The 25843-nt window shown below is 42.5% G+C and overlaps 1 protein-coding gene across 3 annotated transcripts in view; it reads right to left on the minus strand.

Moving 5' to 3' along the window:
- Positions 1-4910: 4910 nt before the first annotated feature.
- LOC306961775 (paired amphipathic helix protein Sin3a-like) overlaps positions 4911-25843 on the minus strand; it is a 35331-nt gene continuing 14398 nt past the window's right edge. For 2 of the 3 annotated variants that reach the window (XM_079554667.1, XM_079554666.1), the window contains exons 12-22: positions 25695-25811; positions 25364-25602; positions 24036-24219; positions 21118-21435; positions 18899-19208; positions 16984-17153; positions 14427-14600; positions 14254-14346; positions 12358-12452; positions 8523-8727; positions 4911-5241 (exon numbers count right to left, since the gene is read on the minus strand). In XM_079554667.1, coding sequence (XP_079410793.1) covers positions 5023-5241; positions 8523-8727; positions 12358-12452; positions 14254-14346; positions 14427-14600; positions 16984-17153; positions 18899-19208; positions 21118-21435; positions 24036-24219; positions 25364-25602; positions 25695-25811 — 2124 coding nt within the window. In that variant the 3' untranslated portion in view covers positions 4911-5022. The remainder of the gene's footprint in view (positions 5242-8522; positions 8728-12357; positions 12453-14253; positions 14347-14426; positions 14601-16983; positions 17154-18898; positions 19209-21117; positions 21436-24035; positions 24220-25363; positions 25603-25694; positions 25812-25843) is intronic. The other variant, XM_079554668.1, reaches the window with a different exon arrangement.

Raw genomic sequence — 25843 nt, forward strand, 5'->3', positions numbered from 1 at the left:
AGATTGTCTGTAGCTCGGACGACTGCAGAGAAAAGGGTGGATTTTGTATCGTTTCTTTTTGAATGTCACTTTTACAGCATTTCAAAATAAAAGTCCCGTTTCGACGACTCCGCGACTCTTTATTACAACTTTAGAATAATCACATTTTTTTTAAAAAGGGAAAGACACACACAAAACAAACACCTAAGAACTAAGCCGTATTTCATTAAAAATTTCAGTCGATCGTTAAGTACTTATTGCTCCGTGAACCGAGAGATCGAGCGGCGGGACTGGATCGCTTTCACCAAGGACCGGTTTCATCATCGGCTACATTCAGCGTTTCCAAACTCAGCACAGGAGTTTTTGAAATGTGGAGGTGGAGGAAGAAAAAAAGGAAAGGAAAAAAAAAAAGCCGGAACTGATAAACCTTTGGTGAAAGAAAGAAACAAACAAACAAACAAACACGGTAAAAATAGTTCATACGCCTCTATCTAAATCTGTTAATGCTGGCTACACGTCGAAGACAATTGATAAAAAATCTAGTTATAAACATTATGTACAGACGCAGTCATAAGTTACTGTACCTAATACACTCGGTTGGTTGGTTGGTGAATATACAGTGCACCGATACGAATAGAAAAAGAAAACAAAAAACATTCACAGGTTAAAACACAGTCCGCTTTCACCGACTTTTGGGAGTTTTCCGAACCAGCCTGAGGAGTCCGCCCGTGTGCGCCGCGCTCTACATCCTTTCGTAACAGATTTTCTTCTTCATTTACAGACTTGTATTTCATTTCCTGGTTTGGCCGCTCATTTAAAGGGATGTTTCAGGGTTTTTGACATAGGGCCTCATTTCCTAGTGAGTGTTGCTATTTGTTTTTTTTGTAATTCATGCAGTTCTTGTGTTTGAAGAGCTACGTGGTGCTAGGCTAGTGCAAGGCTAGCGCATTTCTGTGGTATCAGCTAGCCCGCGTTAACCCCTTAACTCCCACCGGAACATTTTCTCCAGTTTGGCTTTAACCCCAATCCAAAAGCTTCTGGGAAAAAAGGTGTGAAAATAGCGACAGAACTGAGTCGAAAACAATGATGGAGATGTGACGAAAAAGTGAGAAAACTGACAAAAATGGGACAAAAAATTTCCCCAAAAAAATAAATAAATAAATTTAAAAAAAAAGACAAAGAGTGACAAAAAAATGACCAAAAAAATGACAAAAAATAATAAAAAATTTTTTAAAAAAAAACTACCAAAAAATAACAAAAATGAAAACAATTAAGATGTGACAAAAAAAGACAAAAAAAGACAAAAAAAAAATCACAAAAAAACTACAACAAAAATTACAAAAATGAAAACAATGAAGATGTGACAAAAAAGTAAGAAAACTGATGAAAAAATGACAAAAAAATGACAAAAAAGTTGCAAACATGAGTTCAATACCCCCCCAAACAAAAAGATATAACAAAAATGAGGAAAAAGATCCATTTACATGAGTTTTGTAGATATTAGCTTTCAAATGAGGCGTTACACTGGCCTACAGGATTTGGGTAAAGCTGAACTGGAGAAAATGCTCTCGGTTCAGGCGGGAGTTAAGAGGTTAAACAATCTGACCTGAGGCAAATCCCTTATAACACCAGACTAACCATATAAATGTCTGTGGATCTTTTTCCTCACCACATCAGATTTTTTTTCCATCTTTTTTTTTTTTTTTGGTATTCAACTCATTTTTGTAACTTTTGTCATTTTCTTCATTTTTTGGGTCATTTTGTTGTGATTTTTTCATCAGTTTTTTGTCAAAGTTTTCTGACTTTTTTGTCACATCTTCACCATTGTTTTTGTCTCAGTTCTGTCGCTATTTTCACACCTTTTTTGTCAGTTAGTCTGGCGTTATAAGTGATTCGCCTCAGGTGCTCTGTGGAGCGGGTCAGACTGTTTTTAATGCAGGCTAGCTGATACCATAGAAATGCACTAGCCTTGCATTAGCCTAGCGCCGCGTAACTCTTCAAACATAAGAACCGCATGAATTACAAAAAAATATCTCCAGAAATCAGCAACACTCACTGGGAAATGAGGCCCTATGTCAAACATCCTGAAGTATCCCTTTAAGGCCCGTGACAGTAGATTTAAATCGTTCCTTTTGTGATGCAAGCGACAGATTTGGCATCGATAGTTTGTGGGTTCTTTTGTGGACACTCAAACTTCACTCACAACTGCAGCTGAATCTGTTTTAAACCACAGTCTTTGTGTTTTGGACGGATGTATTTGGGATGTAACGGGACAGGCCTGTTGTATGTTTATATTTTATTTATGTTGTCTATGTGTATTGATTATCGGCTGCAGCATGAGTGAATAGCCCAAGACAAATGAAGTTTATGTTATCTTACATTTTTAGATTTAAAGGAACAGGCCACCGTTTTTCCATACTGAGATTTGTTCTTACCTGAGCTTAGACGAGTTTATTATTAAGCATCTCCTCTATGAACCCAAACGTTGGTGAAGTTAGAAGCAACCAAGCTCTTCCACGTTTCCCCTATTTAAAGCAGCATTAAGCAACTCATGCCCCTAGAGGCCCATAAGCGCCACTACAGGTGTCATTAATTGTCCTTGAGAGTAAATGCTACGTGGACAGAAAAGACAAAGGGAGAGAGGGGATATTGTACAACCAATTACACAATGGAGATATTTGTTTTCACTTAAACATGGCTGTAAATCCTGGCATGTCCATTAATTAAATTACTTTTAAACTCATGTGTTGATCCTGAAGAGCACCTGACCTCCTTACAGACTATTCTACCCACTGTAGCGATCACTTTGTTTCCTCTCCGAAAGCCACTGGAGCCCGCAGCCCATCAAAATGACCCAAAAGCCATTGAAGATTTTTGTGTAAAAAGAAGCAGAAAAAAAATGAATGTATGGTTGTTATTTTAAGGCTCTTTTTTGGAGTGTACTTTTTTTTTACATTAGGGTCTTGAAAGGGTGCAAAATAGAAGGATCATCAGTGGTCCCGCAGTTAGCTTTATCCGTTAGCCTGTTAGCTTCTTCTTCCTGATTCCATTAGTGTGTATTGGTGACTCCGACCCGGTGTCAGTCGAGCTGCAAGCGTGGCTTTCTGGCCAGAGACACCAGGGGGAGATGAAAGACCCTCCAATCATTACATCAACACTTGTATCACCCCCAGAGGGACTACGGAGAGGGTTTATTAAGGTAAACAAGTTACTTAGTACTGCTTTATATATACAGCTATGTGAGTAGTTACACGATCCAAGTATAGTCTTATACTTTAATTATACGATTTTCAAAGCGGATGAAAAGGGGGACTATATTGTAAGGCGTAATAACACCTTAGGAGCACTGACTATTCTTGGATCATGTAACTGTATTTAAATAGGAAAACGTGGAAGGGCGTGGTCGCTTCTACCTTCACCCCTGTTGAGAGGCTAACAACATCGTCGGTCTGTTTGCGTGACTGAGCGCACGCGTAAAGACCAGACAGGTACGCATCAACTCGTCTAAGCTCAGGTAAGAACATATCACAGTGTGGAAAAACGGTGGCCTGTTCCTTCAATGCCAGATTGTCAATTTTGTGATAATTTTTAAAACACTTTTTAATGTCCTGTGGAAACCCTGCACAAGAGCAACATTTCCCCTCATTCCTAGATATCACAGATATTTTGCGTTGGTTGCTTTAAAAATCTAGGTTTTCGGGATTAAAATGGGCTCACATTTAACCAGTGTAAACCTTGAAGTACCGATCAAAGGTTTGGAAACGCTTTTTTCTTCTATTTGATCACTCTTTACAGACTGATAGATTCTTCAAAATGGCCGCTTTTTGCTTTCCCTCAATGAGCTTCAGAGACAATGCTACGAAGCTCATCGAGAAAAGGCCAAGAATAAACGGCGGCCATTTTGAAGAATTAGAAGAAAAACAATTCATAAACAGCGTTTCCAAACCTTTGACTCAGAGCCGTGGGAAGATATTTTAGTTAGGGGGTGCTGAGGGACAAAATTTACCCCCAAAATACTTTTTCTGTGCATAAATCCTATTTATTAACCTCTTAACTCCCGCCTGAACCGAGAGCATTTTCTCCAGTTCAGCTTTACCCAAATCCTGTAGGCCAGTGTAACACCTCATTTGAAAGACCTACAAAACTAAATTGATCTTTTTCCTCACATCAGATTTTTTTTCATCACTTTTGCTGTTGGGCAGTCGTCTCATTTTTGGCAAATTTTCGTGACTTTTTTGTCACTTTTTCGTCAAATTATTCGCATTTTTTTGGTCAAATTCTTGTCACTTTTTCGTCCATTTTTTCTCAATTTTTTGTCAAATTTTTCTCACTTTTTTGTCAAATTTTTGTCAATTTTTGTCAATTTTTTGTCCATTTTTGGTCACTTTTTCGTCAAATTTTTCTCACTTTTTTGTCACTTTTTCGTCAATTTTTTCCTCACTTTTTCGTCAAATTTTTCTCACTTTTTTGTCACTTTTTCATCAATGTTTTCTCACTTTTTTTTCACATTTTCATCCTTGTTTTCGTCTCAGTTTTGTTGCTATTTTCACTCCTTTTTTCCAGAAGCTTTTGGACTGGGGTAAAGCTGAAGAAAATATACCCCTTTCAGGTGGGAGTTAAGGGGTTAATATTGCCTGCAGTTCACAAACTATCCACCAGGGGGGGGGGTGCAACGCCCGCAGCACCCTGGGTTCCCACGGCCATGCTTTGACTGGTACTGTATCTTTAAAAACACTACAACTATTTAATAATGAGTTCCTCTAATCACGTGTCTTTTGAATGAAGATCTGGCCTAAACTATCTTTGGAAAATGGCGGCTACATTGTATTCTATGTGGCTTATTGCCTTTTCTGAATGAGCAGGTCATTTATGCCAGATTTGTGTCTTGCATCACAAAAGAAATGACAAAACATGGACTCTTTTCCCCCCCTAACTGTTGGCTAAGGCTCGTTTTTGCCGGTTTATTGAAAGTAGCTTGTTGGAAAGGCAGTAACGTTTGAGCGGCGTGGCGTCCGGAAGCGGCCGGGTCGCTTCGCCGGTGGACTATAGCGCGGCGTAGCTGACGCGGTACTTGTTGACGGTGATGTAATGCAGCAGCTCCGGACAGCGGGCCGTGGAGCAGGGGAGGAGGCCGTCCTGCCCGTCGCCCATCAGCCACCGCCGCGTTTGGGACGCCATGTCGCCGCTCACGTGGTCCCGGGCCCACGAGTCCAGCCACTTGTGGAAGCGTCTGTGGAGGCGAGTGTGCACGCGCTGGTGCGACTGCAACGAGACACGGGGGGGGGGGGGATGGAGAGTGAGAAGAACAAATGAATTATTATGCAAATTGTAATTAGACTCATGGATGGTTTTGTGCAATTGAATGTTGACGAGCCGTTTCTGTTCATGAGCATTTGATTAACAGTTATGTGGAGGCCGGATAAGTAAATTTCCCTGTGGGCCAAAATATATATGGGAAGTGTACGAAGTGTGTTGGGAAAAATACGATTGAGGAAACTTTTTTAATAATAAATAATAATGGGCCTGACAGGACTGTAGCCAATGTGTTTATGTCCTGATCCTTCACTCACTCCTGCCCCGTAGTGGCTGGAGTGAGCACTCAGGTAATTTCTTTAAATGGACTAGAGACTGCACCAGCAGCTTCAAATACCTGTCTGCTGCTTTGTAGCCGCTGTTCTATTAATCTGATGTATTTGTCTGACAGAAGCCAGTTTGTGCTCCGAATCAGCCACAAATCTCTTAAAGGAATAGGCGACCGTTTTTACATACTGAGATTTGTTCTTACCTTAGCTTTGACGAGTTCTTTAGGACCTGTCTGATCTTCACCCGTGCCTTCAGTCACGTAAACACAGCGCAGACGGCGTTAGCATTTAGCCTCTCCCTCTCTCCTCTATAGCTCCAAAACAGGTCAAGATAGAAGCTACCAAGCTCTTCCACGTTTTCCCTATTTAAATATGGTTACGTGAAGTGTTCCACTACAAAGTATAATTACACAAAATTAAACAATGTGGATTTTCTAAACGAATAAAAGGGGGAACTATATTGTAAGGCGTAATAATACCAGGAGTAATTTGGCATCCGCGCAGTAAAGTGAAGATTAATGCGCGGATGCCAAACTACTCCTGGTATTATTAGCTTCTATCTTGACCTGTTTTGGAGCTATAGTGGAGAGAGGGAGAGGCTAAATGCTAACGCCGTCTGCGCTGTGTTTACGTGAGTGAAGGCACGGGGGAAGATCAGACAGGTCCTAAAGAACTCGTCAAAGCTAAGGCAAGAACATATCTCAGGCAGGAGCTTATCGTCCAGGTGAAGCGCAGACACCGCCTTATCACAGCCTGAGGGGCCGTCATCAAACCGGGCTTCAGTTCTCATCCCTACACAAGATTGTTGTCACACTGGCACCATTTGCTTTTTGGTCTGAACGTAATGGCTGCTCTGACTGATTCAACGGGCGGTTTCCTCTAGAGTGGGTGGTTTCAGTCTGTGGTGTGAAATATGAATGTGAGTAATGGAAAAGGCGTCACACATCAGTAATTTGGTGGTTAATACAGTTATGCTCAAAAGTGTACATACCCTGGCAGAATTTTTGACTTTTTTTGACTATTTTTCATTCATAGTTTGTGGTTGTGTGAAGTAATTTATGTAAGGGATAATGTATAGAACGCTGGTCATTATCGGTAAAATAAGTACCGACAGGGCGAACCGGACCCCGACGCGAAGCGGAGGGGTCTTGTTTCGCCCTGAAGGTACTTATTTTACCGATAATGACCAGCGCTCTATACATTATCCCGCTTATTATACGGCCATTTGCCAACTGAACACACACAACATAAACTTCGTACGCTTTTATGAAGGTCCAAAGGTTTATTTAATGACTTCCGCGACAAATAGTTCCCAAAAGTTTGCGCGTTGCGCTGCAGCGTTTGGCTAGGCTAGAAGCAGCAAGGCTAGCAGCTAGCCTAGCTACTTAGCTGAAGGCGCAGTTGGAGGAATGGTGGTGAATCTTTGGGTAAATTGAAAGTCAGACTCACGCTAACTTCACGAGCAATTCCCCCAACTTCTCTCTCAGTGACGGGGACAGAGAGAGTGTCCGCTACTACGTACGCGCGGAGTGATATGAAAGCACGAACTCCGTTGCCATGGGCAGCGGTCATTATTTTTTTCAGAGGTCCTTTATCAGAAAATAATGACCGGTAGAACGTTGGGAAATCCCATTCAAATCAACGGAGCGTTCTATTTACGTTGTGAAGAGCCGTATAATAAAGTGAAACAACGGAGTTTACGCTTTTTAAAATCTTAATGAAAAACAGCAACTTGCAAAATGAGTTGCCAAAAGTGATCAAAAGTTTATATACCTGGTGATCATGGCCTGATAAAATGCACACAAGTCGACACACAGGGGTTTGAATGGATACTTAAAGGGGAGGTATTATGCAAAATCGACTTTTTCAAGCTTTACATCATGTTATTATGTCACTCCCTCATTAAAAACATGCCTGAAGTGTTGCCTTGGCACATTCAAAATGGCTGTAGTGAATGTCTTGAAATCGGCCTCTGTCTCTTTAAGAACCTCTGAGCCTTTCCGACACGCCCCCTCCACACGCTGTCTGTGGCATCAGTGGGGAGGGGGTTCTGCTGAGGAGCAGTGGTTGGTTACTCGGCTGGTGACGAAAGCTCGGAGGCGTCTCCAGGAGGTGGGGGCGTTCCTAGGAGGACTCAGGCAAAGCTATCCCTAAAATGGCCGCCATCAGAGTTTTTACAGATTACTCAAAGATACGTGAATGTGCCAAGGCAACACTTCAGGCACGTTTTTAATGAGGGAATGACATAATAACATGATGTAAAGCTTGAAAAGGTCGATTTTGCATAATACCCCCCCTTTAACAAACGCTGAATTATGAATATAGTTTTCTACTTAAATAAAAATACAAAGACATGGAGAGGAGCAAAGTGGTTCAACAGCCCATAAATACATAAATAACGGAGAATGCTAACATGACGCTACATGCTAGCAACGTGCTAATGCTAACGCTAGCTAGCACTTGCTATGACTTCCGTTTTATTCACTTCTACAGAACAATCTGCTGTGAGAAAATATCCATATGGACCCGATTTACACTGGACTTTATTCGTTTGTGATAAATACGTTGATATTCCACCAGAAAATGGCTAAAAAGAGTGAAAAGTTGTGTTTCCCAAAAGATTCTATTTTCCCCCTCCGCAAAGCCACGCCCCCTTCTATGATGAGACGCCGTCTGTATCAGCAGTGTTCAAATTCTAATCAGGAAGTGGAAAATGCAGGATTCTGTTGAAACCAAACAGAAATGGTCTGGGGTATGTCAACTTTTGATAAGAGTCATTTTGATAGTTTCAATTTTCATTATGATTTAAAAAGAGTAAACTCAGTTGTTTCACCATGAATGGCTTCACACAAACCACTAACTGTGAGTGAAAGAAAACCGTCATCTTTCATATTCTCTGAAAGGTCCTGCCAGGGTCTGTAAAGCGTCTAAAAAAACGTGCTGCCGGTGAGTGCGTTTTACCTGATGCGCCCGCGTGAGCGCCGTGTGCCTGTACATGTAGTCCTCAGACTTGCACACGTACACCATCTTGTAGGAGTTGAGCTTGAACATGCACTCCATCTTCAGCCCGCCGTCCTCGCCCGGGGGCTTCTGCGCGGGGCCCTTCAGCCGCTCCTGCTGAAGCCGCTCCCACCCGCGCTGGCACTTCCGGATCTGACGCAAGTTCCTGCCGAGCCAGACACACAAATCAACCGCTGCCTTCGAGTCTCCGGGTCAGTATATCAAAGCGCACGACCGAGATATTTGAGAGGCTGTCCCGATAAATTGTTTTTAAACCCATGCGTTCAACTCACCAGGTTACAGATTTAGAAAGGAGGCAAATCATTGGTGGGGTTTGTGCATCTATAAAGAGCAGCAGAGGAAGCAGTGGGAACATTTTTGTACAATGTGCAAAAAGGAAAGAAAGTCTAATCCTTATTTTATCGTATATATTTATATATATATATATGCAAAAATCTTGTGGTTCACCCCACCAGAGGTAAAGTGTGAGTGGTACTTACCCAGCGGTGGTGAGGTGATCAGGGACTGAAACCATGAAGCAAGATTTAGCCACTTCAAAAACTTAACAGGCCAATTGGAAGAGTTACAACTCCGCACCAGAGCAGATAGGGCAGAGGGAAAGGCTAAAATGGTAACAACATCCAGACAAATTAGCCTGAAAACCGGAGAAGATAATATGAGATCTATGCAATGGGTTAAATGAGTTGAGAACTGAAAATATTTTGGTGTGAAGGCAGTGTGAAATGTGGTCATGGACAGCCATCTCAAAAAACAATAAATAAATAAGTAAACAAAACAGGGGAAGAAAAAACAACACGGAGAAAAGCGTCACGTTTTACAATCAAACATTTTATTTACCAAACCTACTCCTGTACAAGTGATCACAGGCCGAACACCTGGAGTTTCTTAAAACAAAGATGTGGACAATGTTGGCAGTGGCGTGCGGCGTCGTGGACAAATCTCACACACGGATGTATCGGATCATTGCAGGTCAAACCAACAGAGGAAACGTCGGATCAACGTTAAGGAAGTGCTTTTTTTTATGGCGGAACTGCATTAAACGGGACAGATTTGTACTTTGATTAAATGTGTCTTGATTCCTCAGCAGTGAAATGTTCTTTGATTATCAGTGATGTCAAACGAAAACCCGTCATTAAAAATCTCACCGACAAAAGCAACAGTTTGTCTGGACTGGAAAAAAAAACATGAATATTTTTACTTCTGATTTACTCACTAAGGCGAGACGCTGCAGGTGAAGAGGAAAGAAAATCATAATTTAGGATATAGATTTGAAACTTTGGCTGTACATTACTGATATAAATATGAGAAAAAACCTGTTGTTTTCTGTTTTCTAGGGCTGCAGCTAACGATTATTTTGATAATCGATTATTTTCACGATTAATCGCTTGGCTGTGAAAGGTGCATGGAAATTGTATTTTTTCAATTTTTTGACCACATGAAGCTAAAGTGGTGCCGCTTGAGGACATGTTGATGGAGTAAACTTAAAGTAAACATTTGTAGGAGGCCATTTGTTTTGGCCCCCGGGCCTGACGTTACCTACCCCTGCTTCTGTTCCAGCTTTGATTAGATACCGTTAGCATTAGCATGCTGTTGCTAGCTGCAGCATTTTGTGTGGGAATCAAAAATACAACTGTTAAAACTAACTCTGCGATTTAATTCTCCAAAATGACTGAGGTTTAGTGAAACTTGTGTTTAACAAACCTGTTGTGAGACAACTGTCATCACGATGTGTGTCAGTTCCCTTGACTTGTTTAAAACCCTCGTCTGAACCGAGTGCATGTTCTCCAGTTTGGCTTTACCCAAATCTAAAGCAATGATAAAAAGCGATGAAAAAGCAACAAAAAAGTGAGAAAAAAGTGGCAAAAATGTGGTGAAAACGTGACAAAAAAACTACAGGAAAGCAATAAAAAGACGACAAAAACGTGACCAAAAATGTGCCAAGAATGTATCAAAAAGAGACGAAAACGTGGCGAAAACAAGACAAAAATGCTACAATCAGCTTTGTAAGTCTTAGCTACAGGCGTTACACTGGTGCTCTCCAGTTGATGAGCTTTTCGATTTTGGTAAAGCCGAACTGGAGAAAATGCGCTCGGTTCAGGCGGGGGGTAAGAAGTTAAAAGCCATGACTTCGCTCTTTCCAGTGCAAAAAAACAGGAAGTCTATAACTTTGTTTTTTTAATCGGTGCTAGATCGGCCGATAGCTGATATTGTAAAATCCTCAAATACTGTTATATCGGTCGACCTCTAGTGTAAAAATTATTTTATTTTATTAGTTTTTTGGATTCAAAGCCCAATAGATCAGGCAGGATAGATATTGAAGAATCTCTCTGAAAAACCTTCAAACTTTCCAAACCTGGACTGAACAATATTTGGAGTCTATAGGAGCTACTAAAGGGGATATTTTGAGCGAAACTTACCTAATTTTGAGAAAACAAGGCTATATTTAGTTTTGTAGTGTGTGTAGCGTGTGTTTTAAGCCGATGCCCGGAAAGGAAATGACCATATTTGGTTAACAGCGTCATCTCGGCCGCCTTTCGCAGCACATGTGAATGTATTTGTGAATGAATAAAACGTGGGGAAAACAGCCACAATGTTGGAGTTACTTCCTGTCTTGCTAGTGACAAAACGTCCTAAAATAAGCATTGTTTCTTTTTACTCTTACATTAAAACTAAGATGTTAACTCATTGACTGCCGGCCATTTTCAAATCAGCGAGGTCCCCACTGCCAGAGGTTTTTCAGGATTTTGACTGTTTTTTCAAGACCCACAGAAAATTTCGGTCTAGGTCTATGTCAACACGAAACCCAACAACAGAAAGATTAGACTCTCTTCTTTCAGCAATAAAAAAAAGTTTGTTTGTCCCTCTTTCCATTCTTTTGTAATCGTCCGTAGAAAATAGTTGAAATCACCAATAATGCTGAGAAAACGACAGAGCAATGCTGCCACCTAGTGACTCAATAAAAGAACTTGCAGTTCTTTTATTGAGTCACTAGGTGGCAGCATTAGGCAACACAACTAAGATTTTAACACCAGACATGCTAAAGGCTTTGCTGCAGTTGTTCCCAATGAAAAACCACCAACGCTCGGATTTCAATTGACATCTATAGACGTCATTGGCAGTCAGTGAGTTAAGGGACGAAACCAGCAGCGTCTCACCTTAAAGATAAACGGGATATTTAGCTCATTCCCGCCATCGATCACATTGCTTAACAGTAAAAAAGAAAGATCATTCGTTTTTATTTTGTTAAACTTTGTCAAACTCTCATCTCATAATGTTCTCCAATCACGCATTAACTTTATGTGCATTTGTATCACTATAACCAGTGTTAAACCTTTATTCAGTGTTGTATTTGTGAAATGACATAATGATCGTTTTGGGGGGGATCCTGACGCACTAAACGGTTTTAAAGGAATGAGTTTTCATACAGCGCAGAAACGAAAGCTGCTCCTCTGTTGATTTCACGCTGAATGATGATCGTAATGAATCCAGAACAAAGAGCACATTTACATAAAAACAAGTCCATTTGTTTTAGTAACACGTCACGACTGAACTGTACATTTTCCACACTCGACACGACCTGAAGCAAGTCTCTTTTTTTTAAAAATGCGACCTCTCGAATAAATAATGTCTTTTTTTTTTTTCAGATAAATAAAAGGATTTGATAAAAAGTGCAGTGTGAGGCTGGAACACTGCGGTCAGGCACTTGTTCGCTCACGGACGGGGCGGGGCCGACAGTGCGTGGGAGAGGGAGGGGGAGGGGCGGCAGTGTCCTCACCTGGGCAGGAAGACGGGTTTGTGGGCCAGGTGTTCCCGCAGCTCTGGGGAGGCGGAGTCCGTGTTCAGGTAACGGTCCACGTAGTCCGACCACCTCTGCAGACACGAAAACAAACGGTGTGAGGCCGACGCTTTGGTCTCCTCAGTTCAGGCAAAGGTGCACGGTGCTTCATAGCCTCTAGGGAAGGGGCGGAAAAACCAAAGCCCGGACGCCAAATGTGGCCCGTCCAGCCTTCCAATCTGGCCCACAAAAGATGATAAAGCTCAATATGCATTAACTAAAACAGGGGAAAGACCTATGTTTTAATTCACATGAAACAAGATGGAGAATATACAGACGGCATCTCGTCATAGAAGGGGGCGTGGCCTCGCCAAGGGGGAAAATAGAATCTATTGGGAAACACAGTTTTCACTCTTTTTCGCCATTTTCTGGTGGAATATGAACTTATTTATCACATACAAATAAAGTCAAGTCTAAATCAGGTTCATATGGATGTTTATTCACAGCAGATTGTTCAGTGGACGCGAAAAAAATGGCAGTTGTAGCAAGCGTTAGCATTAGCACGATGCTAACATGAAGCACCACATTAGCATTCGCCGTTATTTATGTATTTATGGAATGTTGAGCCTCTTTTCTCCTGTTCATGTCTTTGTATCTTTATTTAGCAGAAACTATGTTCATATTTCAGCGTTTGAAAACAGTTAAGGGGGAAAACAAGTGAGAAAAATCCAAAACTTTCTCTAATTATTCAAAATCTACTTTAACAAACGCTGAAATGTGAAAATAGTTTTCTACTAAATAAAGATACAAAGACATGGAGAGGAGCAAAGTGAGAGAATGCTAACATGAGTGCTAATGCTAGCGGCTAGCTAGTGCTTGCTACGACTTCGCTTCGCTTCTACTGAACAATCTGCTGTGAATAAACATCCATATGGGCCAGTTTACACTTGACTTTATTTATGTGTGGTAAATAAGTTCATATTCCCTGAGAAAATGGCTAAAAAGAGGGAAAATTGTGTTTCCCAAAAGATTCTATTTTCCTCCTCAGTGAAGCCACGCCCCCTTCTATGACGCGATGCCGTCTGTATCTATAACTGTTTGTTGCTTTTTAAAATGTGTCTAGGCAATTAGTCTATTTGAGAATTGAACTTGCTTGAAACGGCCCTGGTCTGGCCCTGGTCTGGCCCTGGTCTGGCCCTGGTCTGGCCCTGGTCTGGCCCTGGTCTGGCCCTGGTCTGGCCCTGGTCTGGCCCTGGTCTGGCCCTGGTCTGGCCCTGGTCTGGCCCTGGTCTGGCCCCTCTTGGCAAGTAGAAAACCCAAAGCGGCCCCTTTATCAAACTGTTTGCCCATATGTGCTCTAGAGGCTCTTTAGCACTTTGAAAATAAGACTCAAAAGTTAATTTCTAAGAATGATGAGATGATAAAAATAGACATCTACAAATTTACTAAAACTGTGGTTCCAAAACTTTTCAGGCCACGACCCCCAAAATTACCAAGCAAGCAGTTCACAAGTTTTTGTTGCTTTTAATAATCAAGCAACAAAACTGTAAACATCTGGCTTACTTACTTTGCAGTTTAACCTTTATTCACAAATGTACGCGGAATTGAATGAAGAATTAATTTTATACAATCGTTTGATTCGCCCGCTTCGATTCAATACTCAAATTTGTTCATCTTGGGACCCCGACTCAGTGCCTCGACCCTCACTTTGGGAACCACTGGACTAGCATATCTAATCTAAATATTGACATATAAGAAGAACACTATGCAGGTTTTAAGACTTTCCACTGGTTTGAAACAGACCAAAGTGGTTCTTTTGAAGGCTACTGACCCGGAGCCAGGGTAACTTTGAAAAACATTCCCACCACACTGTGCCATAAACAAAAGACTCCAAACCTCAGCTTCAGCGGGCTCGTCTCCGTTCTCCTCCTCCGTGTCCAGCAGCTCCATGCCCAGACTCACAGTGCCCTGGCCCTTCACAAACATCAGCTACCAAAACAACAACAGCACATGATTCAAAAATGATCCAACGAGCTTCATCTGCGAGAGCGTCTCTGAAACGGCCGTACCTTGAAGCAGTTGTCGTCGGCCGTGAGCTGCTCGGCGCGGCGCTGGTATCCTGCCTCGGCCGTGCTGCGTGAGGCCTGGGAGCTCAGGGCGCCCCCTGTGGCCTTGGAGGAGCTCTCGCTGAGGTACAGGTCGGTCACACGGATGGACACCTCCTCGCTGACCAGGTGCTGGAGCTGCAAAGACAGAGACACTTCAGAAACAAAGCGGAGGTAATGCCTGATAGATTAAGAGATTAAAGGTCAGCACACACTACATGACTTTTCTAGTCGTAAACGGTTTTATATAGAATGGGGGGTCCACACTACACGACTGGATTCAGTACAATTTTCGAACGTCTGGGGGTTCACACTTAACGACTGAGAATCGTAAGAGCGACACACGATTCTGACAAACAGCTGATGTTTTATAACACAGCGCGTCTGTCGTCTCTACGGCTTCCAAAACTGACCCCAAATCTGCAAAGACAGGCCTGTGTTTGTGAGCTGGGATAACGTGTGTGTGTCCCGATTGTGTCAACAATGTCACAACACCGCAGCGCTAGCTTACTGCTACTACGAAGCCTTCAACTTGGCTATAGTTCTGTCAAATGGAGATAAAAGTTGGCGACAGGAAGAAGCGGGACGTATTTCAGTGGATTTAATAAGAAAAGGAGACGGGCGTCAGCTTCGAGATGGAGGAGAAAGCGGGGAGGCTAGCCGCCGTTAGCAGCGAGGTGAAGCTGAACAGTTCGTCTCCAAACTCAGTAAGAGCCGCTAAACTCTGTTCGTGGTTGAAATGTAGTTGGAAAAGGTGGTTGTCGTGAACTTTTGGTGATATAAAGTTGTGCTGTTTCGTGTGTGGGGCTGTGGCCATGAAATGAGTTGTTTGTGCCGCCGGTTTAACAGAGGAGTGAAAAAAGGAGGCGCGGCGATGTTTTCCTGTCTTTATATCACTCTGTCATTCACATTTGGGACGGTAAAATCACCCACGTTTCTCCCGTGCGTCCAAAATCGGGCTTAAAAATCAAACATGTTTGATTTCCTACGACTGGAGTCTAGTCGCGTCTTTCTACCGCCCACACTACACGATTCGAACGTCAGTCCAGTCGTGACCCCCCCACACTACACGACCCGACTCCGTTTGACCGCCTTCGACTAGACGCGACTCGATTAGACTCGGCACGACTGAGAATTAGAGCAAAATCGGGCTCAAAAGTGGTGTAGTGTGAGCTGACCTTTAGGAGACACGCTGGAGGTGAGAAAGGAAATGTGACGAAATAAATGTATTGCACGTTTTCTATCACAAATGTTTTCATACAAAAATCAAGAATATGACTGTATTTTCCGGACTACAAGAGACACTTTTTTTCATCGTTTTTCTTACACTCCGGAGCCACTAATATGTGATTTTTTATTTTTTAATTCAAATATATAATTTTGCCTCTAGAGGGCACTACAGGCTAATCGAGCAGCAGAAAGAAAGTTAGGAGTGAGGGAGAAGCGGAGGTTACTCTTAGAAGAAAACAAAACAAAGCTAATCACGGGCTAAAAGCTCGATGGCCACATTTAGAGGAACGACTTTGCAAATGAGAGCTTGAAAAACATGCTGGTGGGAGAGGTTTGTCACCGGGGCAGAGGTTTGTTCCTTATGCTTTTGTATCTGAACCGTTTATGTGACGTTAACATAACAGACGCCTGTTTAGTTTGTTGTGTAATGTGTCACGTTAACAAACCGAGGGCCTATTCAGCCTGTTGTTTTTTTCTCATTAGGCATTTTATGGCTAGTGCGGCTTATACTCCGGAGCGACTTATAGTCCGGAAAATACGGTATTAAAAAAAAAAAGGAAAATTAGCCACATTCACGGTGACAAAAATCTGAAAAATCATACATAAAAATATTTTTTCAGGGGTGCTTTGAATCTTTGTTTAGTCTTTGAAATAAGCTATGAGTGAAAATATTCTGTAAAAATTCTAATTTTGCCTCAAAAAAAACAAAACAAAATCAGACAGAATCCTTGAAAATATTGTTAAGTACAAGACTGGAAAGTTTGGAAGTTGTAGGAGCTTCTGAAGTGGAGCCAGAGTGTGAAGAAAAAAAGATTTTGAGAAAATGGGCCTGAAGTTTGCAACGTCTTTGTAATGTAATGGCTGGGCGATTTGGCCAAACAATAAAATCAATTTTAGTATTGGAATTAAGCTGATCTTTCCAGCCCATTTAGGTTTAGATTCCTAATATACAATGATTTAAAATTGTTATCTCTGTTTTAAATATGTCTTGCCTGCTCTTCATAATAAGCCATGGAGCGGTTTACTTATATCGTCCAAATGCCTCATGCTCTGCTGTGATTGGAGACTCTCACACAAAGGGGCGGAGTTAAACATGGTACTGACTCTCCGCTCAGAGTGAAATAAGAGCAGCAGAGGTTCAGACCAGGGGAAACCAAACAATAGTGTAGAGAAAATAAACTCCATTGCGCACACTTCAAAAACAACACTTTGTGAAGCAGCAGAGCTCGTCAGAAAGTCTCAGGATTCTCTTCTGATGTTAATACAGGATGAGCCGACTGGTGTTACTGACCTGCCGCACGATGCTCTGGATGAGCTTGTCCATGGTGAAGGCCACGTAGGCGTGGATGGTGAACATCTCCCTCAGAGTGTCCTCGTACTGAGCCGGGTCCATGTTTCCATCCAGCAGGTTCCTCACCATCTCCAGGAAGACGGAGTAGTAATCCTCCACGTCCACGTCCACTGCAAACAGCAAAGAGTCAGAACAGAAGCTCCCCGGGCTTTAAAGCAGTACTAAGTAACTCTTCCCCCTAGAGGCCATAAGCGCAACTGCAGGTGTAGTAGCAAGTTACGATTTTTTAATTTATTAATTGTCTTGGAGAGTAAATACTACGCTGACAGGAAAGGCGAAGGGAGAGAGGGTTACTGTGCATCCAATTATACAACGGAAATATTTTTTTTCACTCAAACTTGGCTGTAAATACTGTTTAAAGTGACGTTAGCCCGCAGCTAGCTTTGCCCGTTAGCATGTTAGCTTCTTCTTCGTGATTACATTAGTGTGTATTGCTTTCTCCGCACCGGGCGCAGTCAAGTTGCAAACATGGTTTTCTGGCCAGAGACACCGGGGGGAGATGAAAGACCCTCCAATCATCCCATAAACACTTGTATTACCCCCACAGGGACTACGAAACGGATTTATTAAGGTAGATAAGTTACTTAGTACTGCTTTAAATCATAGACCAAAGGCTTATTAAAGTGCAAACAGTTATTATAAAGTGAAACAAGTAAAACAATACAAACCCATGAGCCAGGGAGAAAAGATGGATTGAGGATCGTTGTTGCACTCACTTTTTTGACATTTATTTTGCGTTTTTTTGTGACTTTTTTCATCCTTGTTTTTGTCTAATTTTTGTCGTTTTTAAAGGAATAGGCCACCGTTTTTACATACTGAGATATGTTCTTACCTTAGCTTTGACGAGTTCTTTAGGACCTGTCTGATCTTCCCCCGTGCCTTCAGTCACGTAAACACAGCGCAGACGGCGTTAGCATTTAGCCTCTCCCTCTCTCCTCTATAGCTCCAAAACTGGTCAAGATAGAAGCTACCAAGCTCTTCCACGTTTTCCCGATTTAAATATGGTTACGTGAAGTGTTCCACTACAAAGTATAATGACACAAAATTAAGCAATGTGGATTTTCTAAGCGGATAAAAGGGGGAACTATATTGTAAAGCGTAATAATACCAGGAGTAATTTGGCAGTAATTTTGGGGTTTTTGTGGCATCATTAATATTGTCTTCAAATACTGCATATGACGAACATAGAACTACTCTGCTCAAGTTGGGACCGTTTCTTCACTGTGAGGTCTGTAGAGTTGAAAACAAATGCACATCAAGAGAAAACTAAGACGGCTCCGAAGAGTCAGTGCCAGAATGCAGTCACTTTGGGTTTGTGGATAATGTCTGTTCTCAACCAGCAACAAAACTGAAGATTTGACGTCCGTATCCAGATTCAATTAGGCCAACATGAAGGTTTGTAAATGAAAAAAAAACATAAAATAATTTCAGTGTATATATAAAGACTCCACACGTGGCCTTTGTGAAGCAGCAGATCGTCAGAAAGCTTCTCCGCTGGTTTAATTTCGCTACGGAGCGTCTAAAGCGCTGCACGTCAGGCGGACATGGAGCGGCGGACTCGATTTGACAATTGAGCCATTTTCCAAATCGTCTGTGTTTAAAGGGACTATACAGAGCGTAAAAATGTTAAAACAAGGTATTCTCCTCCCCCTACATGTTCCCGCCATGTCCTAATGTGTAGAATGAGCCCAGACCTGTTCACCACGACTGCCTCTAAAATCCTGCACTGTCACTCAGATAGGTGGCAGTAGTGAGTATAAAAATGACTAACTTGCATCTATCCCCTTTAAAAGCATGACTTAATTAAATTAATTTGATTTATCGTAAACCGAGTACGGCCCTGATGGTGACTTACTGGGCTCCTTCATCTTGAGCTGCACGGCCGGGTTGTCGTTCTTGTCCTTCTTGCCGCCCTGCACGTCGCGCTCCCACTCCCTCTCGCGGTTGTCCTCCTCGATCTGCCGCTCGGCCTGGCCGTAGATGCGCAGCAGGCGCGAGCACAGGATGTGGTGCAGCCGGAGGAAGGTGTACCAGTAGTTGTTGACGTAGAAGAGGTTGTAGGCGTCCTCGGTGCCCTTGAGCTTGTGCGCCGCCGTGTTGTTGAAGAGCAGCTTGGACTTTGTGGGGCCGCTCCCCGGGAGGCCGTTGGGCTTCTTGGCTCCGTCCTAAAGGTGGGAGACACGGGCGGATACAAAGATCAATAAACTTTCTGATAATGAAGACAGAGGTTTCTTTTATTTATTTAACAGGGGGCATGTACAGGAGCATTAATCAGTGTCTGAAAAGATGCTTTGTACCAGACTTCAGCTCTTGGAGTCCATCTGCAGTCCCCAAGACAGATGAGGAGTTAGACTGATCACTACAGAGCAGAACTTAAAAGGGACTACACGGAGTTTAAAAATCTTTAAATTAAGTATTTTCCTCCCCCTACATGTTCCAGCCATGTCCTAATGTGTAGAATGAGCTCAGACCTGTTCACCACAACTGCCTCTAAAATCCTGCACTGTCCTGCTGCAGTTACACAAAGGACCTGAGGTGGCAGTAGTGAGTGACTTGCAGCTAGTCCCTATAATTTTACAGTTTTAAAGCAGTACTAAGTAACTCTTCCCCCTAGAGGCCATAAGCGCAACTGCAGGTGTAGTAGCAAGTTGCGATTTTTTAACTTATTAATTGTCTTGGAGAGTAAATACTACGCTGACAGGAAAGGCGAAGGGAGAGAGGGTTACTGTGCATCCAATTATACAATGGAAATATTTGTTTCACTCAAACCTGGCTGTAAATACTGTTTAAAGTGACGTTAGCCCACAGTTAGCTTTGCCCGTTAGCTTCTTCTTCGTGATTCCATTAGTGTGTATTGCTTTCTTCGCACCGGTGGCAGTCAAGTTGCAAACATGGTTTTCTGGCCAGAGACACCAGGGGGAGATGAAAGACCCTCCAATCATCCCATAAACACTTGTATTACCCCCACAGGGACTACGAGAAGGATTTATTAAGGTAAACACGTTACTTAGTACTGCTTTAAAGACTGACTTTTGAGTCATATGAAATATTGAGATTTGGCGCATCCAAGGCTTTTTTATTTAAGTCAAATGAAAGCGCTAAGAAAAATGAACTGAAAAGTCCTATTCACCTTTTTTTAAAACAACAAATATATTTCCAATCAATGCTGTCATTTAAAAAATATGGTGATAAAAATTCTCTCTCACACATTTAAATTATATCTATTAATGACTAGACTGCGGTTTTCCCCATCTGTGTAAAAGCAGAGCTTTTTGCTGCTATAGAAGAAGGAGCTGTAGGATCTGGCAACCCAAAGTGTGTGGTCCTTTCTGCTTTTGAAAACCAGCTTGAGAATTACAGTGATTAGTGTGTAAGATTACAAAACGAGGAGAGACAGATTTCAAAAGTAAACGATCAAGTCCCTCGCCCCTGATTGGCACTGACAGGCCCAGTGCTTAAAGCAGAACTAAGTAACTCTTGCCCCAAGAGGCCATAAGCGCCACTGCAGCTTATTAATTGTCCGTGAGAGTAAATCGTACACTGACAGAAAAGACAAAGCGAGAGAGGGTTATTGAACATTCAATTACACAATGGAAATAGTTTTTTTTCACTCAAACTTGACTATAAATACTGTTTAAAGTCACGTTAGCCCACAGTTAGCTTTGCCCGTTAGCATGTTAGCTTCTTCGTGATTCCATTAGTGTGTATTGGTGGCTCCGGTCCGGTGGCAGTCAAGTTGCAAACATGGTTTTCTGGCCAGACACACCAGGGGGAGATGAAAGACCCTTATATTAGACACTTACATTACCCCCAGAGGGACTATGAAAAGGATTTATTAAGGTAAACACGTTATTTAGTCCTGCTTTAATGGCTAGACTGCGGTTTTCTCTTTTGAAAATCAGCTTAAGAATTCAAGTGATAAGTGTGTAAGATTACAAAATGAGGAGAGAGACACAGATTTCAAAAGTAAACAATCAAGTCCCATGAATTTATGAATATTATTTGTGCCATAATTTAATGTGAACTTCATATCTGGGCACTGGACAGTGTCTGAATCAAAAACATCCCACATACCCGGTCTATAAGAGTGTCATTTGTGTGCGTCTGTGGTATTGGCTCCTGTCCCACCTCCGCCGTGTCCGGCTCTTCGTCCTCCTCGTCCTCGGCGTCGGAGAGTTGTCCTCGTCTGGAGAACAGCAGGTCGGGCAGGAGGTGCTGGATCATCTGCTTGATCTTGCTCTTGTCGTCTTTGTGGATGCCCACCTGCCTCTTCACGTGGTGGATGATCAGCCCCGCCGCGTCCTCCAGGATCTGACTGTCCTCGTACGTCAGGGTGATGTGCGGGCCGCTAGGGGGCGCTGTGGACGTGTCGTCTGAGGCGCGCTCCTGCCTCTGCAAGCGAGCAACAGAAAGACCGTTAAAGGGGATCTACCATGTGATTGGGTTACAATTTTAAAAGTAATGGAAGTATGTCATCAAAACAGACATGAGAGATATTCAGCTTCATCAACAGTTCTGAATAATCCTGTTTGCTTTAGTCGTTCCTTCTTCTATAACAGAAAGTGCTCCTCATTGAGTGTCTTTAATCAAAGTGATAAAAATCAATGCTGAGGTTCCGTAAGAAGTTTATACGCCACAATTATGTATGACCGAAGCAAATTCAGCAGCCAAACGGAAGAACTAGTCTGGTGAAAGTGCACAAAGACAGTTTTTACATAAAGGATCTGTTCAGAAGGCGTTTCTGGGAGACTTTGTCCACTCAGACTGAAGAAAAGGACACCAACGCTATAATCTCCTGTCGGGAGTGGGTCGAGCAGGTTTTCACAGACAGCCTAGAGTTACCGGCTGGACGTGGAAGGAGCGCTTTTCTACTGTGGGTAGTTAGTGAGTCTCAACATCCAATTTCCCAACTTTACCAAACAAATTAAGTTAGTCTCAGAGCCTTTTCCACACAGGTAGAAGCTGTCATACCTTGGACATTTAAATTTGAAAAAGCGACTTGACATTTTGTAAGTTTATTGGCTGATAAACAAAAATATACATTATCAGTCGGGCTGGGACGATCCACTTTTGTCACGATCCGATACATATCACGATACCCAAGGGCTGATCCGATACGTATTGCACTACTATAATAGACAATCTATTTGACTCTGTATAGTATATACAGTAGTTGCGACCATTTCAATAATCGATTAGTTGTTTCCGCCCTTCAGTTATGCGAATGTGAATGTCAATATTTGGCAGACTGTGACTGTAAAATGAATCCTATGCTTTACACCTATGACGAGTGTGAATGGGTAACTGGTTGCTTACTGTAGCACTATATAAGTAGAGTCCATTTACCTACAACTAAGGCTGCTCGATTATGGAAAAAATAATAATCACAATTATTTTAGTAATAATCAAAATCATGATTATTCAAACGATTATTTGTTGCCTTAAAAAAAACCTTTATTTTATTTATTAATTTTTATTATTATTTTAAAAAACAACTATGGACTACATTTTCTTTGGACAATAAAAGCATTTTTTTTTTTTTTTGATATGCTCATGTTTCTAAACCATAGACTGTAGAAAAAATGGACGTCTTATGCTCACTCCTCCCCGTTTACCAGAATGACCACGGCCGTGGGGGAATTCATGGCGGATTTACAGACTCCTCCTCCCCAGCTCTGACGAAGCATGTTCCTAAAAAGGGCATAAGGGCGGGATCTTCACTGTAGACTCCGCCCTTGCGTGACGTGTAGCTCGCGCTGCTCCAATGCTAACAGTCCGACCCTCATTAAGTTCGAGATTTCAAAAATTCATATGACGAAAACCAGCCTGGTTTCATATATTGTTATTAACCCAGCGTTATCTCAGGAGGAATATCTAGCCTAGTCTAGTGTTGAAACAATTGAAACCAGGCTTTAAAGTAGTTTTTAACGTGTCTAAAGTCCAATGCTTTTCAATGGGGGCCTAGCGGCGATATGGAGGTACTGCAGCAACGGCGGAGCAATGGCGGCCCCCACGTTTGTGGTCAAAAAGCAGGGCAGCCAGCGGCCATTGTTCTAAACTAATCCTATAGGGATACCTGCCCCCTGCTGGGCAGCCCTCACACCTGTCCAACAGAGCCGCGCGGCCTGAGCCTTTAGTGAAATGCGAAGGGAAAAGAAACAATCATCACAGCAGCATGAAATAATAAGAGTTTGTTTGAGCTCCGTTGATTTGCTCCTGAAGAAGAGTTTTAGACTTTTCTACTAAACAAAACCAGTGCCTGAGCAAAGGATGTCGAGGCTTCTAAAACAGCTGTTCTCCTTTCAGCACAAGGTGAGCTCTGAACAGTGGCGTAGGTATAAAAATATTAGTAGATATTATTTACAGTTCTGTCAGGCTGTCAGACGCGCCACACAAACCGCGCAGGACGGACTTTTTGCGCTTTGGATGGACGAGCGGGAGGGCATCCTTACTAATCGTTTGTTCTCGATTATGCTATTTTTGTGATCGTCTAGTGTACTAATTGAAATCCTAATCGAATTTTGATTTATTGCACAGCCCTCCCTACAACAGTCCACAACAATGTGTAGAAATGAAGCAAATGGGAAAATTAGTGAGGAGTCAAAAGTCATGACTTCGGCCCCGCCACGGCACTTTTATAAAGCAAAATTATTCAGAAACGGCAAAAAATACCAATTCCAAACCTCCGGGTTGGTCGAACAGATTTGACATGGAAAGACCCTTTTGAGTAGACAATATTGTAGAAGTTCATAAAATCAAATCAAAGAAGATTTATAAGCTACAAATATGTATGATGCCTCTGCTTTTAGCCAGCTCAGCATTGATATCCTACATTAAACATCAAATTGATTGTGTCCATGAGAATAAATGAGTCGAGTGCAAAGTCCAGGAAACACAGACCGGACACTTTTACAGTAAAACCCTCTGGAAAGTGAAAAACTACTCCAGCCAGGTCTGTTTTTGATGAGGGAACGTCTTAAAATCCCACGTACCTCGTCGAAGAGCATCTCGATCTCACTGAGGAGGGATTTGGAGCGCAGCACTTTGGTGTCGTTCTGTTTGAAGTTGATGCCCTGATGGTCCAGGGACTTGAGGTAATACTTCTCATTCTGCTCCCTCCAGATCTTGTTGAAACCTCTCTGGGCTTCTCTCCACTCCTCCTCCTTCATTTTCAACCTGCAGAGAGACAGAGAAAGTACCACAGTAAACTTCAACTGTAGGACAGGACTGAGAAATAAAAAAAACTTCATACACTGATATTTGGTTGAACCCCAATGTAGGAACCAAAAATGTAGGAACAATGTAGGAACCGTACGATGAAGCACTCGTTTTTGTGATAAATATAAGTACTTTCTGGAGGTATTTTTCAAACCCGGAAGACAAGACACTTGGAGTCAGTTATAAGGAGTTGACATTTGCCACAGAGCTTCATAAACACACACAAGCTAACACGCGTTTTGATTGACTCACCGGCCGCTGTTTTTATTGTGAGACTCGCGCAGGTTATAAAAGTTAATCCACTTTTGTTCTGGCCAAGGTTCACCAAACATCCATCAAGAGACAGTCACAGAAAAACAATCATTGAATAACGTCCTGCAACTCTCGTAACCACAAGAGGAGCTTTTCTCCATGACATTATCGTTACGTAAGAAAAAAGAACAGGTGTCCAAAGTAGGTTAGAAAGAGCTCCTTCTTCACAACTTTTGGAGCAAATACGACATCGGCTCAGGGGTGTGTTTGTTTACTTTCTTTCTTACAACCACTGACGGTATAACAGAAATAATGAAAAAGCTGTATACAAATTAAAATCATCGAGCACTTCCGTTCCACTCTGACGTCACACTGGAACAAGTCAGTGGTTTTCCAGGAGAGGGCGGAGCAGCTGCTCAGAGAACAGGATTCAGGAGGATTGCGGAGAACTGCGTGAATAAAGGCAAAGGCTCTCTGGGGATGTTTTTGATAAGGAAGTAGCATTAAAACATGGCTAAAAGCTCCAAAAAGTCGATTTTGCATGATATAGGACCTTTAAGAAACAATGGCCGAAAGGGACAGAATTTAGCAGTTCGCATTGCGCCGATCTTTCTGCTCCTATCTCCACAGACCATGCCTCCTCTCTCTGTCCTTCGCTTATTTATCCAAATACCCGCTCTCTCATTTACGATGTGAGATCCATGGCAGCTCTAAAAGGTTTTTTAGTTGCAGCGCGAAAAGCAAAGTGAAACCATGTGGTGTTCTACAGTAATGTGCGCTTACGTTACTGGTTCTTACACCCCTTTAGCTTTGATTACAGCACGAATTTCCTGTGGCACGGACACCATACCTCTTGAGCACGATGGGCACGCAGACGACGGGGCTCCTCTTCAGTCCGTCCATGATGTCGGCCGCTTTGTCTCCGTATATCCGCTGAATGGCCTTTCTGTGGATGGTCTCCGACGAGCCCCCCAAAGTGTTGTCCAGCCGGAAGCGCACCTGCTCCTCCGCGGGCATCCGGGACAGTCTGCGCTGCACCGTCTCCAGCGCACGGATGGTCGACAGGTTGGCCTCCAGCACCACGTCCAGCTGAAGCACAAGAGGGAACGGTTTAGGGTGGGATTCAAGTTAAAGTTACAATACCCCATATTATAAGGAAGCACATAGAAAAGCAGACATACCTCAAAGCGCTCATCCTCACATCTGTAAATGTGCTCTTCGTACTGGGTCTTCTTGGACGACACAAAGGTGGAGTCTTCAGACCAGGACGGGAATGACACCCAGGTGTCGTTCAGGACCTGAAACATTTCACCACAAATCATCAATAAAA

Source organism: Gobius niger (genome assembly GCF_951799975.1).
Source record: "Gobius niger genome assembly, chromosome: 4".
NCBI lineage: Eukaryota > Metazoa > Chordata > Actinopteri > Gobiiformes > Gobiidae > Gobius > Gobius niger.